General features: G+C 53.6%; 7 protein-coding genes across 7 annotated transcripts; 2 read left to right on the top strand and 5 right to left on the bottom strand.

Moving 5' to 3' along the window:
• Positions 1 to 288: 288 nt before the first annotated feature.
• On the bottom strand, positions 289 to 1,660 carry BKA58DRAFT_138583 (Chloroperoxidase). Its single transcript, XM_046164534.1, has 3 exons — positions 1,422 to 1,660; positions 856 to 1,368; positions 289 to 788 (listed from the first exon to the last, which is right to left on the bottom strand). Exons 1-3 carry the CDS (start codon positions 1,534 to 1,536, stop codon positions 613 to 615), a joined length of 804 nt encoding a protein of 267 aa, XP_046028264.1. The 5' UTR covers positions 1,537 to 1,660; the 3' UTR covers positions 289 to 612.
• A 1,628-nt stretch (positions 1,661 to 3,288) lies between these two features.
• Positions 3,289 to 4,056, top strand: BKA58DRAFT_138492 (uncharacterized protein). Its single transcript, XM_046164532.1, has one exon. It carries the CDS (start codon positions 3,424 to 3,426, stop codon positions 3,844 to 3,846), a length of 423 nt encoding a protein of 140 aa, XP_046028263.1. The 5' UTR covers positions 3,289 to 3,423; the 3' UTR covers positions 3,847 to 4,056.
• On the bottom strand, positions 3,984 to 5,588 carry BKA58DRAFT_138501 (uncharacterized protein). Its single transcript, XM_046164533.1, has one exon. The coding sequence runs from the start codon at positions 5,397 to 5,399 to the stop codon at positions 4,266 to 4,268; it is 1,134 nt and encodes a 377-aa protein (XP_046028262.1). The 5' UTR covers positions 5,400 to 5,588; the 3' UTR covers positions 3,984 to 4,265.
• On the top strand, positions 5,425 to 6,522 carry BKA58DRAFT_381362 (AhpD-like protein). Its single transcript, XM_046170006.1, has 3 exons — positions 5,425 to 5,859; positions 5,988 to 6,127; positions 6,214 to 6,522. The coding sequence occupies exons 1-3, from the start codon at positions 5,711 to 5,713 to the stop codon at positions 6,504 to 6,506; spliced, it is 582 nt and encodes a 193-aa protein (XP_046028261.1). The 5' UTR covers positions 5,425 to 5,710; the 3' UTR covers positions 6,507 to 6,522.
• Positions 6,523 to 7,771, bottom strand: BKA58DRAFT_381360 (tyrosine phosphatase-like protein). Its single transcript, XM_046170005.1, has 2 exons — positions 7,155 to 7,771; positions 6,523 to 7,100 (listed from the first exon to the last, which is right to left on the bottom strand). The coding sequence occupies exons 1-2, from the start codon at positions 7,477 to 7,479 to the stop codon at positions 6,667 to 6,669; spliced, it is 759 nt and encodes a 252-aa protein (XP_046028260.1). The 5' UTR covers positions 7,480 to 7,771; the 3' UTR covers positions 6,523 to 6,666.
• Positions 7,761 to 9,816, bottom strand: BKA58DRAFT_428415 (uncharacterized protein). The gene is made up of 3 exons (XM_046173012.1): positions 9,654 to 9,816; positions 8,346 to 9,578; positions 7,761 to 8,296 (listed from the first exon to the last, which is right to left on the bottom strand). Exons 1-3 carry the CDS (start codon positions 9,699 to 9,701, stop codon positions 8,141 to 8,143), a joined length of 1,437 nt encoding a protein of 478 aa, XP_046028259.1. The 5' UTR covers positions 9,702 to 9,816; the 3' UTR covers positions 7,761 to 8,140.
• A 228-nt stretch (positions 9,817 to 10,044) lies between these two features.
• BKA58DRAFT_358031 (WD40-repeat-containing domain protein) lies at positions 10,045 to 11,862 on the bottom strand. Its single transcript, XM_046168703.1, has 2 exons — positions 11,215 to 11,862; positions 10,045 to 11,145 (listed from the first exon to the last, which is right to left on the bottom strand). Exons 1-2 carry the CDS (start codon positions 11,706 to 11,708, stop codon positions 10,221 to 10,223), a joined length of 1,419 nt encoding a protein of 472 aa, XP_046028258.1. The 5' UTR covers positions 11,709 to 11,862; the 3' UTR covers positions 10,045 to 10,220.
• Between the last annotated feature and the right edge of the window lie 675 nt (positions 11,863 to 12,537).

The following is a 12,537-nucleotide window of genomic DNA, read 5'->3' as shown; positions in this document are numbered from 1 at the left end:
GTCCTCATTCGGACTGTAATCTGATGTTGACGGATTCAGTGGGCTCGCTCTCGGCGACAGTCCTTTGTCGCAAGCGCTCGATGCGACCCGCATTACACTTCTCTCATCGCTATCATATGCTCCTTGCAAGTAGTCCTCACTCATGCGTAGTGATGCGAACGAGGTGCATGAGGTCGAAAGATCTAGAGGCTGCGTCATAGTCACGGACTTGGTGAGAAGAGTCGGAGACGCGGTAGCCACCTGAAGGCTTAGTTAAGTGTATACCCCAGCTCCACTCCAAGCGCGCTTAAAAAAAGCTCCACAAACAAAAGTGGATATGTAATGATCACTCACCATGCCTAGTCAAGTCGGTGACCTTGCTGCGAGCATGTCCTGTTTGGCGTGTAGCTATTGAAACGCTGCGAGATCGACTTCACGAAATGACGAACATGACGCATAACGAGTAAAGATAGTATACATTGGGAAGACGTAGGGTTTGATTAGTATCTATCTAACCGCTGTCAGCAAGAGACGAGAGCGGTACAAGCGCGCAGTAAGAACTATCGCGTGACATCCCCCAATGCTAACATAACCAACATCAACCACGCAGTGCTGGTTCACGGGGCCAGTGTCCTAGAACATTCCACCGTGAAGATTGCGCTTGCCGTGAGCTGAGTCTTCGGCCGTGTTGCCACCAGTTAGTAGACTCGTCGCGTTGCGGACAATACTTGTCGTAGCTAAGATATTCATGAGAGTGATCTCATCCGACTTCTTTGTCCAGCCCAACTCATTAGGAAGACGCTCATTCTCTGTTGTAATGTCAGCTTCTGGCCCGAAATTGCGCTCGACGATTTTGCAAGTACTGGGTGAACTCACCAAAGAAGTACTCCATCAACGTGCGATTGACAGTACCCTCTTGAAGGGAACCGAAGGCGATGATAGGCGCTGCAACTTCACCCAGACTGAACTCTTCGGTAGAAGCGGTGAAGGTGTAGTTCGGGTTCGTTGCTCGGCTCTCCAACTGACGGAAGATCTTGGAGTTTGCCAGCATCTTAGCTGTCACGACCTCTTCCGTCCACCACTGCTTCGATACATTGTATACTGTCTCGTTGAAGACGTGGTTATTACCAAACGCCGCATCGGTACGCGTGAGACTGGCATCGTGCTCGAGGACATTGTGGACGTTGAGCTGTTCGAGAGTGAAGAAAGTCGCGTTTGGTTCGGGATTGGCAATGATCGCTTGCTGCCACATGAGAGCTCCGAGAGAAGCGTTGAAGTTCAAGCCGTCTTTCAAGCCCTTGACTACGTTTTCTTGGGTGAAGTTACGACCATCACGAGGAAGAAAGCCGTGGTTCGCTAGGGTGTTGAGCATCGGGCATGGGCCTCGGACTGTGGATACCGGCATTAGATCTTGATACCATATATAAGCCTTCAGTACGTACAGTCGTTTGACGATGCCGCCATCCAAGCGTGAGGATCCGAGGGTGCGGCATCGTACTGAGGTCTCGCGAAGGCAAGCGTAGCGGTGGAAGCGACGAAGACAGTAGTAAACTTCATGATGAAATAGTGGGTAGTGGTGATGAATGAATAGTAGTTATGAAGCGAATCGAGTTACTGCGCAGACTGTCGTTGCAATACGACTGACGAGAATGGAGCCATGTCTTATAAGTTTGTTTGAAGACCCCAGGATTGATAGCTCTAAAAGCAACATTAGTAAACACCTTCATCCATATGGTACACGCGTAGCAGGCATCACTAGTTTATGGTACCAGCTTCGCAACCAAGACCAGATAGATAGCCACGAAGTGCCGGCATCCTAGGTGATGCACGCCGGGAAGGGCGCACAGCCAGGCTTCCGGTGTCGACCCGCGGAAGCGCGAAATCTGGTAGCCACAGATCTTTGTTTCAGCGAAATATCTGGCCAATGGTGTTTTCGCCGATTCAATGGCACAATGCATGGAGACGTCACGTCGGAAGCCAAATCGTATCCCGGGAAGAGTACGACTCAGGGGACCGTGCATACGCGGTACGTGTTCGTTGTCGGTCTCGCACTCGCACTCCTAGAATGTTCCACACTTGACGACGACGACGACGACGACGACTTCTCACATCAGCGAACATCATCATACCTTGACCTTCGGAGCGAAATGGCCAGCAAGTCCATCCCTAGGGGATCGGTCTCTGCTGCCGCCGGATGTGACGAGCTGCCCTCTAGGAAGCGAACCGGGACGAGAATCTTCCGCAATGCCGTGGAGGTTGGCTTCGAGCACAGAACGACTGGTACGTAGCGCACCATTCGATAAAGGCTGAAGAGAACATGACATCCATACTTCCCTTCATGAGGTTTCAATCTACTACCAGCACAGTATCGCCGTCGACTGAGGACTGTCGCGGTAGCGGGGGTCGCGTCGCCAGACACTCATGTAAGGTTAAGTCAGCAAATCGTTACCATTACCATAGCAGCAGTCAGCTTTGTCCGAAAGACGTCCGAAGTACATTGGAGAAGTGCTGCGCGATGTTGTGCTTAACGGATGTGTGGTAATGAGTGACCTTGGAAGGATGCAACGAGATGGGTGCTGCTGAGGGGCAGCCTCTCACCTCGCCTACGATCAAGGGGCAGGAACATCCCACAACGACCTCGTGATATCTCCAAGGCGCGCCCACATGACCTAAGCACTGAGCAATGTCAATGTGTGCGCCGAACAAGCGGTCAACACCTCGCCAAATACCATCTCATTACCTCCAAACCCGTACCTGCGCAAGCCTCACCTCGCGCACCTCCGGTCCAACGAAACCGCGTCCCCACGTCTCTCCGCATGCGCCTCACAAAAGACATCACTACCCCTCCACCCCTCGCGACTACCATTCGCTATAGACCCTGATCCTTCAGCGCAAACCTACGCTGCCCAAGGCGAGGCGGCGTGCGGCTCTGGCTCAGTTGTTTGCCTCCTGCGAGCGCCAACGAGGAACGATTGGCTGGACGCTAACGCCACTAACTTTGTCGTGCAGCCAATTCTAGTGTGTACAGCAAGGGTCGCAAAGTGCGCTAATGAGTCCTCAACTCTTTGTGGCCAGCAGGTGCTGCATTTTAGTCGGGATAGGCATGGTAGGAGTGGATAGATGGTCGTTCTGGAAGGTGCAAATAAGGCGTGATGTGGTGCTATTCGTGGCATGAAAACCCCTCATGTTCTTGCTATTGTGACTGACAGCCCAGCATATCCCTTCTCTTATCATTGAATAGAGTTCTCGTTGCTCTTGGTCTGAAGTACATAGACTCTTCGCTCACTACAATACTGTCGTTACACTAAATTCTCCATCTGCTTTCTTGGTTTCATCGTTCCTTTATACCTGACAAACACACGGATTTTGCATCTTCGATCATATTTGCTCGAAGAGCACATCGAAACTTCACAACAACGATTATCGAACACAAAAACACACACAATGGCACCAGCACCAATGCCTACCGCCTCCATCCTCCCCGAAGCCCCACCGGCCATAATCCCCATCCCGAACGCCAGCTCCCGCCGCGATGGCTTCAGTCCGGGCGCTGTAATCGGCATAGTAATAGCCATCGTTTGCCTCCTCCTCGCCGTCCCCATCATCGCCATTCTCCTCCGCCGATACGAGAAGACGCGTCTGCGCGAGACACCCAAGCTCAGCCCAGGGAGCAGTGACGTCAGTCTGCGCAGTGTCCAGGAGAACCATAGTTTAAAGAGCATTCTTGTGACGAAGGAGTTGTCGAGATCGAGTATGAGGATGGAGAGGGTGGATTCGGGATCTAGTATTAGGAGGCCGGAGGAGTGTTATGGGCATGGCAGAGAGAGGGAGAGGGGGTGGAGTTGCACTGAGGTTAGGGGTGGGTGAGAGACTGGAGGGGATTCAAGTTTTTGCTTTCTATGGCGACTGGTCGTCATATCAGATCCTTGCACACCATGCGATGAGTACAATCGACTCCTCGCAGGCCTCGCACCGCAACTTGCATTCATCGAGATGGCGATAGGCATACGCCCATTCAGCCGAGCCTGCGAGGAAGTGTCTACCGATGATGGGAGTGCGTGGGCTTCGCCAAGACTACCAGTCAGTTGGGGTGACTATGTACCAAGGGGCGTATAGTACGTCGGGCGAGAAGATTTTGGCCGAGAAGCTGTACTGAAGACACGACAGAGGCTCCACTGGTGGACATCCCTTCGTGGTTCGGGCTCGCTGAGTGTTGAAGTAAGGAAACCCAGCAGGAAGTGTGAACTTTATAATCTTAATACCCTCGTCGCATACACTGCGACACCCTACAGCTTCCGATAAAGGTGCACCTGCATCCGCATATTCTCCAACTCAATCGGATATCGCAGTCTCTCATCCAACCTATACCATCTACTATCGTCCTCCTTGATCTTCTCCCATCTGACAATCTCTTCCTTGCCGCGCTCGTTCAAATTTCCGCTAGCTTGCTTCAAGAGTGTGTGGTCGAGGAGCCATTGCATTGGGTACTTCTTCTCGGCGCCGTTCAGAGTGACTGATGAGTAACTTCCGGGGCTGTCGACTACAAGGAGTAAAGCGCCGGGCTGGAGGATTGATGTCATTAGGAGTAGAAACTTTTGGGTTAGAGGCAGTGATGCGGTGTAGAGTTCGTTCAGCGTGAAGAGTAATGTAACGAGATTCGCATCGGCAAGTTGCTCGGAGAGTTCCTCAGCCGAAGCCTGAAGTACATCTTGCTGCTTGAATCGTACAGCAACATCTTCAGGGTTAAGAGGTGGGATGTTTGCAGCTCTCGCAGCAGCGGATGCGTATTTCGACAATTCGGCGGGGACCGTGAGTTGTTTGGCGAGGTTCTCCACGACCACACTCCAGTCGGCGATGTCGACGGCGGTAATTTCCACATGGCCCCTGAGACCCTCGCTGTCTTCCCCATCTTGTGAATATGTGGTAGACATCAGCTTTTGCAGGCCGCCCAACGTCACGATTTCCGCGCCTGCTCCACCGCCCAAACACACAATCTTCCGGCTCTTTGGCTTAGCCTGCTCGGCAATGGCTTCTTGATTCTCCTCTTCATCTTCCTCATCAACCCATAAGTCGTCCCTCAATTCCCACATCAGATCCAGATACCCCAACGCGCGGCTCGGACTCCACCTCGCCGCGTACGCCTCCAAATACTCTTTCTTCCCAAAAGCAGTCGCGAAGTCACGCTTGTAGAGATGTCCCTTGACTTCTTGTAACAGCGGTGTAATATCTGCGCTCATTCTTTCTGCGAATGAGTTCCGGAAGATGTTCAATAAGAGTTGCTGGAGTTCGATAGGAATGTAGGAAATCCCAGGTCCTTTTGCGCCATTCGCCTGACGCTTTTCAGTCTTCTTGGGTTTTGCGGGTTGGGTTCCTTCTCTTTGCGCCTTGCGCTTTGCGTTTAGCTTGGAATTGGGCGCCATTCCTGTTGCTGATATTGTTTGCAGCCAAATGCGACAGTCATCGGACTAGGTGGGAAAGGATGGTGAAAGTCTCGTTATCGATAAGTGGTAAGCGAAGAGAGTCGTGATTCGTTCCGCCGGCTCAGTGATCGGAATGCGTTCCGATGTCTCATTGCCGACCTCGGGACATGTGGTGACGAGCACGCAGCTTGACTCATCTCGATCTCAACAAACAGGTGAGCTTGCCTGTGACTCAGGTTGAATCTTCATCTATATATGTTGACGAGTGGCATTCACAATTCCTCGAGCAAAACACGTCCACCAATCCCACAATGCGTCTCCCCTACGTTCCCGACCCGCCGAACTTCACGTCCGAAGAAGACAAAGCCGTCGAACAGCGCGTCAGACAACGGCGAGGCGAGAAAGGGCTCATAGCTCTAGACCGAACTTTGCTTCATGCTCCCCCGGTCGCAGATGGATGGTGAGTTCTCAAGTATTCCATCTAGATGTTCTACGAATCCGCACACGACGGAAGGGCGCATAGCACAGCCATTCACACTCCAACCACCTTTCCACTCCAGTATGCGACATCCTAACAAACACAATCAGGAACTCGTTCCTAGGCTCCATCCGCACAAAAACCAGTCTCCCCACCTCCATCCGCGAAACAGCCATCTGCCGCGTTGCCGTACTGAATAAAGCATGGTACGAGTGGGAGTCTCACTCGCCGATCCTAGAATCGGGTGAAGGTATTTGCCATATCCATTAGCATGAGCCTCTTCTCCTTCTCCTCTTCGTTCGCTGCCTAAGCACCTACTTACATGATGACATCTAGATGTATCCAAAGACCAAGTACTCGCCGTCCTAAACTCTAAACCGCGGGAACCACTGGATGCCTTGGGCGAGAAGCTGGGCGCGGTACTGGCTTACACGGACGCCATGACATTAGACGTTCGTGTGCCTGATGCGGTGTTTGAGAAGTTGAAGCAAGTGGGGTTCAGTGAGAAGGAGATTGTGGAGATTACGGCGACGGTCGCGGCGTACAACTGCGTAAGCCGATTCTTGGTAGCGTTGGATGTGGGGGAGAGGAATGCGCAGACGGGGCCGAAGGAGGGAGGGAAGGAGTAGTATGTATGTATGGACTCATTTCGTAGTTGAATAGATCGTTCGGTCTTGAAGTTTCTTCATGTTCTATCAATACTATCGAGTCGTCTTACATGCATACTCCCCCATATAACAGCATGTTACCAAATCTCCTTCCCGCCCAAATGTTGTCTTCCAATTCCTATCACGCCACTCTGCTCTGCCTCGCAATCTTCCTCCTCTGCGCCAACATATGCGAGAACAGAATGTAACTTCCCGGGACATAGATTGCCAGTATAGCCCAAAGCGCATACCCAAACACTTCATTCCTCTCACTAGCTAGCGGAATAGCCTGATACACCAACCAGCACTCACTCGAGATACCAAGAGGATACAGAACAAGAAAAGTGTTGTATCGCAGCCAAGTCCATAGTTTGGGGACCCCGGCACCTGACAGCGAGAAGACAAAGTAGGAGTAGCGGATTACTTCTGTTACGCTCCAGGCGAGCAGCATGGTGCTGTAGGCGGGGGAGTGGCGTGTGGAGAGAGGGAAAGCCGGGGGCGAAGCGATAAGGTGGACGAGGAGGAAGCGGGATGCGACTTGCATGAGGGTGGTTAGGAGGGGGGCGCGGACGAGACCTGGGGCATGTTGTTAGTAGCTTCTTTAGCTGGTGATACTGGGGGTAGCCGTACCAACTAGACTGTGGAGGACTTCCATCCCAGCGAGCGTCTGCACAGTCCTCGTATAGCCCTCCAAATTATCATACACCTTACCGCTTCCCAATCCCCTCTTGACCGCCGTAAACCAATCGTCGCTGCCAAAGAACTTTCCCGCTTTCTGCGCATTCACCACTTCGTTGCCGCCAATGGTGATGGTTTGGAAGAGTACGCCGGCCCAGAGTGCTGCGGAGACGGCGTTGTAGAGCATGAGGTATGCATTCTTCGCTCCCCCGGATTGTTTGACGGGTCGCTGGTCGTTGGGCGCCGCGGCCTGTGCTGTTTTGGATTTGGCTGACATTTTTGTGGTCTACCGAATCGATCGTGATCAAGTGATTTGAGGCAAAGATGGAAAGGACGACACTGGAGTGACGAGTGTCGATGACAGGATGTGTGCGTGCCTGAGGCCCAAGGACGCATGCAGCTCGGATTTCTCGCATGGTCTCGTTCGCGTACCTGAGGACCCTTGTTCTTGGCGCCGCTGACGCCGGGTTCCACGTGGGATGAGATCATCGTACATCATTTCGCTGTAAGCTCCCACGAGCTTTATCATTGCAATGAAATGCGAAAGCTAGATGTCTCATGAAATTGGGACATGGAACAGGTCAAGGTACACAGACGATCGGTCCGTGGGTCAAACATATTGCGGGTTCATCTCAATCCTTGCACGCTAATTACACCCGATCTCGCATATCTTGGTCTTCTTCTATTTGACCGGGACAATGGGCATGCAGAGGGAATGGACCGCTCATTTATGCCAATAAGCCAGGTGTAAAATGTACAGAACAGCCATCCAAAACGCCATGCTATGCAAATGCAACAAATGCGAATAGATATGATAAGAGCCTGAAATGAGATGCAAGCAAGGGTATCGTCAAAACACCCAATCATGACTGAGCCTAGATATAGGTCCTGAAAAGAAAGATACAGATCCATCTCTTGGACTGCGTGATGTTGGGTGATCACAGAAACACCTGAATCATGCTCTTCTTGTGGGACACGTTCTTGTCGCAGTCCTCGACCACGCAAACCTTGAATGGGTTTGTGTTTGCGGGTCTTTCCTTGCCCTTTGCACTGCGCTTCGCCGATCGATTGGCTGTACACTCGCCGCAGTAAACCTGGTGTTGTCAGCTTGTCGTCGTGCCATCCGTTAAAGCTGAGACTTACATGACCGCATCCTTTGACAATCCACACCTGCCTCTTGATCTCGTCGCTGCCGACACACAGCTCTTCTTCGCAATTGGGACATATGAGTGCTCCTCCTTCTTCTTCCGGGCTCCTCGTGAAGCCCTCTGGGGCTGGTGGTGGCGCGTCATAGGTAGCGGGAGGAGGCGGTGCTTCGCGTACCCGCGGGCCAAGTTCGAAGCCTATAACATCGAAATCCAGCATGGGCGCTTGGAATGCGCCTACTCGTATGTGCGGCGCACGACCCCGAGAGGCACTGCGGGAAGGGGCGACAGGTTCGTGGAAGCGGTTTGCTGTCCGGTTGACCTGTTCGTGGAACCGATCGACCTGGGCTCGGAGATGTGTGAAACGCCCATTCAATGTTCCAAAAAGATCCATGACGTTATCCAGCTGCTCGTTTCTCTGCCGTCTCCGTACCTCTGCCTCTGGTAACGCGTTCGCCCGTATGAACCGCACATCTTCGCCATCGGAGTCGTTCCCGTTGGTTGGTTGAAGGGGGCGCTGACCGTGTATTGTGCGGGAAGAAATGAACTCAATCTCGGGAGAGCTTGCTTGTGGTGCTGGTGGGTCAGGAAACCACTCTTCTTCGCCGTTGTCCAGGTCGATGATGATGTCCATGCCCCTTGGCAAACGAGGTTGGTGACGGCGACCGGGATGCGACTCTGGCTGTCCTCTGTCTTGTTGTTGCTCGTGTGCGTTGTTGCCATTGTGACTCGCCCCGTCGCCCGAATCATCAGCCGTCAGATCAATTATGTCGTCGTCCTGGCTCAGGTCGATAGCCACATCGTCCTCGTCCCCAGTCAGGTCGACAGACGCTGCTGTGTGTTGACTTGCCGAGCCAGCCGGCCGCCTGTAATCGAAGCCATCGCCCGCGAACCGTCTTGATGCCGAAGACGCCAAAGATGCCATGTTGCCCAATCTTGGCAGGTGTAACCCGGCGGTATGTGAGTGCTGGGCGCTTGAGGAGGCGCGTTCTATGGGCGGGCGGGCGTGCGATCGCAATGCAGACTCGAAGCTCGGGGTGGGTTGGCGGTCGAAACGATAGCGGGCGGGTGGGTCGTAGATATCGTTAGCAGGACTCTGCCTATCGTCATAACCGTATCCGAAGGGAAGGCCGTGGTAGGTTGAGGGAGCTTCGCGGTTGTCGGGGAAGGATCCATGTCTCCAGGCAGGCGAGGCAGAGGCTTGCTCGCCGTCCATTTGTGCATGTGAGCGCTGCAGCAGTCGTAGTCAGCGCATGTTCACCCCGTTGCCGCTCACTTTGTCGGTACCACCGCCGACGGCACTCACCTTCTGCTGTCTGTGCGTGAACCCACTAGGTCGTCCTTCTCCTTCCATGCCGGACGTCAGGCGGGTGATGGTATGCGGGGTTCGTGGTGAGGTTGGCGGCGGGCGATAGTAGCACCGGGCGAGTGTCGAAGGAGGAAGGTTGGGCCCGTCTCGTGCCGTTGGGGGTGCTGAGTTCGGCGAAACTGTGGTGGCGCTCCAACATCCATCTGGGCGGCATGACAAACGCCAGAACGTCAAATCCCAAATCATCATTCACCCTTCACCGTTGATTGGAATCGGACAATGGCTATAGGCCGCCATTCTGTCCGTTTCTAACGTCTTCTGTGACTCATCCCCATCACCGTAGCGCATTGTTCTGCTGTGCATGTGCGAGATGGATCGTGACGTAGTGTTTTACAGCATGTGGTAGTATCTTATTCAAATTTTTGGTCGTAAAAACCCCTGCCTAAATGCATTCGCTCGTTTCTGATTGAACACGCTGATGAGACAGCAGCCACTTTATACATCTGACTGCCCTGTCACAAAACTTTACGCCTTCAAAATTCAATCCTGTAGCCCCAAAACACTTCAAACTGATGTCAACACAACCAAGCCACCCTCCGGGTTCAGGGCCACTACGTTCTCGGCCTTGCCACCCCAGGCGACATCCTTCGCTGGAGCTGCCTTCCTCACCAGCTCGGCCCAGCTCTTCGAAGCCTTGGTATATTGTTGCACAGAGACGCTGCCGGTACCAGCAATCGCGAGGAACGTGCCGGTGTAGTCCCAGCTGCAGCTGGTGACTGGGCTGCCAGATTCTAGTGTATGGATGGCTGCCTGCTTCCTGATATCCCAAATCGCAACGCTGGAGGAATTTTGCTGTACGACGGCGAACCACGTTCCATTCTCGGAGAACTTCAGATCCGCAACGGGCGCGCCAGTCTCGAGTTCAGCCATCTTGGCACCAGTCTTGATGTCGTATATCCGAATGTTGCCGTCGGAGCTTCCGAGGAAGAAGAGCATGCCGTCGACGTGGAAGGAGACGCAGGTGATTTCGGCCTCAACGTAGACTTGCGAAACTGTCTTGAAGGTGGTGAGTTCGTGGATTGCGTAGCGCTTGTCGGCGCCGGCAGTAGCGAGCATCTTGCCGCTGGGGTGTAGAGACATGGATGTGACGGCTCCAGCGTGTGATCCGATCTGGGCAACCTCATCGCCGTTGGAGAAGACCTTGACTGTGCCTGTCGAAGTGCCAATAAGAGCGCGCTCTCCCCACCATGCTGTCGAAGTGACCGCGCCGCCAGCGTTGAATGTCTCCAGAACCTTGCCTTTGGCCAGCGAGTAGACACCCGCGGTTCCATCGGCTCCACCAAATAGGACCAGCTCAGCCTCGTTGACAGCAATGCAGCTGCTGCCTGGAAACAGCGATTCGGTCGTCTTGGCAACGTCGTAGTTGGAAATGGCGTCTCCAGAGGCCCAACCTGCCGGTACAGGTCTCTTTCGTCGCGAGCCGAACAGCCTGTAGTGTAGTAGTTAGTAAGGTGGGTCATACTACTTGTGGTCTCCAGGAGGTGCTGATCGAACTCACTCTTTCTGTGTTTCGTCAACGAGGGCGGCAAGCTCCCCAGGCAGGCCCTGGCCGTCCACCTGCATCGCATCGCCCTGGCCGCCGCCTCCACTGACGGTGACGTTGGATAGAGCTTCGCGCGCCTCGTCTCGCTCTTTTGATATGCGCGCAATAACCCGTGTCGCAGCGTCGTTCTGGTAGAGAGCAGTACTCAGCTCCTGCCTCGTTTGCGCCAAGTGCTGCTTGAGCGTGTGTGTCTCTAGTACCAGCGCATCCCACTCGTTCTGGAAGGCGCTGAGCATGGCGGGTATCGAGGTAAAGCTGGGGGCGCGTGGGGTAACGACATTGGGTGACTTGAGCTCGATGAGGTCCTCGGTCGCGAGGTCTTCGCCAGTAACGGGGTCAGTGTGGTGTTCCGAGATGTGCGCCTCGATCAGGCGCTTTTCGAAGACATTGCCCGACTTGCGCGAGGCAACGGGTTCGCGGGGAGCTTCGCCAGAGATTGCGCAAAGCATGGTGACGTGTGGTGATGTTGGAGGCTGCTGCTGTCGCGTTCGTGAACTTTTCGGTCTTGGGCCAGAAGGCGCGCTAGTGTCCTGCACGGATCACCTCCGCGTACAATGCTCCAGAGATGTCTCGGGAAGACGTAGCCCAAACATTGGTCAGAAGTATACACCACTTTCTCATCATTACAGCGGCGACGCGGGATACCACATATACATCACAGGCATTTTTGCGGCACAGTCTCCCACCTGAGTTGCTTCGTACAATAGCTGAGAACAGCACACTCGACAATAAGGTGTGCCCTTCAAATGTCTTCGAATGAAGCGAACCTATCTCCTCTCAAGTATCTGCGCAATGAAGCTTGTTGTACCACAAATGAACAGTACAACTCTATCTTCACATCTGGTCCTCTCCAACCAAACTCTGTCATGCAATAGTGGACGCAACATCCTAGACCATGAGTTTTGATTTGCAGGTAGCCATCCGACGAGGAAAATCTTGAAGAAACAGAACACTGCTCGACTTCCGGGACACAAGCAGAACACATAGAAATTGACGTTCAGACCAGCACTCACGACATGTCACCCAACTTTAGCCTTTGCCTTGGCTCTGTTCAGCCGTCGGCTTGGCGATGGAAGCGCGAAGGCACGCCGGCACCATATGTCGGACCGGCATCTTCCACTCCCGACTTCCATCGAATCAGCGTAACCGCTGTGCGTCGCGCCTCGCACCTGCGTAAACAAACCTGATCGTTTACCCCAGAGTTTTGCGCCTCTTATGTCCTCCATTCGACCCGAACCCCAAACGGGATCCTCTCCGGGTAAACAAGCTCTCCAGAAC

The sequence above is a fragment of the Alternaria rosae genome (assembly GCF_020736505.1).
Source record: "Alternaria rosae strain MPI-PUGE-AT-0040 chromosome Unknown BKA58scaffold_3, whole genome shotgun sequence".
NCBI classification, from domain to species: Eukaryota; Fungi; Ascomycota; class Dothideomycetes; order Pleosporales; family Pleosporaceae; genus Alternaria; species Alternaria rosae.
Note: the sequence above shows the minus strand (reverse complement) of the source record. Positions and strands in the feature narration are given on the sequence as shown.

What these genes read in the sequence shown, in the direction of transcription:
- BKA58DRAFT_138583 (XM_046164534.1), bottom strand. Translation starts at nt 1,536, where the DNA reads ATGAAGTTTACTACTGTCTTCGTCGCTTCCACCGCTACGCTTGCCTTC. An exon ending in GGCGGCATCGTCAAACGACT is followed by an intron (nt 1,369 to 1,421) that starts GTACGTACTGAA and finishes CGGTATCCACAG; the next exon opens with TCCGAGGCCCATGCCCGATG. An exon ending in GTTGATGGAGTACTTCTTTG is followed by an intron (nt 789 to 855) that starts GTGAGTTCACCC and finishes ACATTACAACAG; the next exon opens with AGAATGAGCGTCTTCCTAAT.
- BKA58DRAFT_138492 (XM_046164532.1), top strand. Translation starts at nt 3,424, where the DNA reads ATGGCACCAGCACCAATGCCTACCGCCTCCATCCTCCCCGAAGCCCCA.
- BKA58DRAFT_138501 (XM_046164533.1), bottom strand. Translation starts at nt 5,399, where the DNA reads ATGGCGCCCAATTCCAAGCTAAACGCAAAGCGCAAGGCGCAAAGAGAA.
- BKA58DRAFT_381362 (XM_046170006.1), top strand. Translation starts at nt 5,711, where the DNA reads ATGCGTCTCCCCTACGTTCCCGACCCGCCGAACTTCACGTCCGAAGAA. An exon ending in CCCCCGGTCGCAGATGGATG is followed by an intron (nt 5,860 to 5,987) that starts GTGAGTTCTCAA and finishes AAACACAATCAG; the next exon opens with GAACTCGTTCCTAGGCTCCA. An exon ending in GATCCTAGAATCGGGTGAAG is followed by an intron (nt 6,128 to 6,213) that starts GTATTTGCCATA and finishes GATGACATCTAG; the next exon opens with ATGTATCCAAAGACCAAGTA.
- BKA58DRAFT_381360 (XM_046170005.1), bottom strand. Translation starts at nt 7,479, where the DNA reads ATGTCAGCCAAATCCAAAACAGCACAGGCCGCGGCGCCCAACGACCAG. An exon ending in AGTCCTCCACAGTCTAGTTG is followed by an intron (nt 7,101 to 7,154) that starts GTACGGCTACCC and finishes AACATGCCCCAG; the next exon opens with GTCTCGTCCGCGCCCCCCTC.
- BKA58DRAFT_428415 (XM_046173012.1), bottom strand. Translation starts at nt 9,701, where the DNA reads ATGGAAGGAGAAGGACGACCTAGTGGGTTCACGCACAGACAGCAGAAG. An exon ending in TCACGCACAGACAGCAGAAG is followed by an intron (nt 9,579 to 9,653) that starts GTGAGTGCCGTC and finishes CGACTGCTGCAG; the next exon opens with CGCTCACATGCACAAATGGA. An exon ending in TTGTCAAAGGATGCGGTCAT is followed by an intron (nt 8,297 to 8,345) that starts GTAAGTCTCAGC and finishes TGACAACACCAG; the next exon opens with GTTTACTGCGGCGAGTGTAC.
- BKA58DRAFT_358031 (XM_046168703.1), bottom strand. Translation starts at nt 11,708, where the DNA reads ATGCTTTGCGCAATCTCTGGCGAAGCTCCCCGCGAACCCGTTGCCTCG. An exon ending in GTTGACGAAACACAGAAAGA is followed by an intron (nt 11,146 to 11,214) that starts GTGAGTTCGATC and finishes ACTACACTACAG; the next exon opens with GCTGTTCGGCTCGCGACGAA.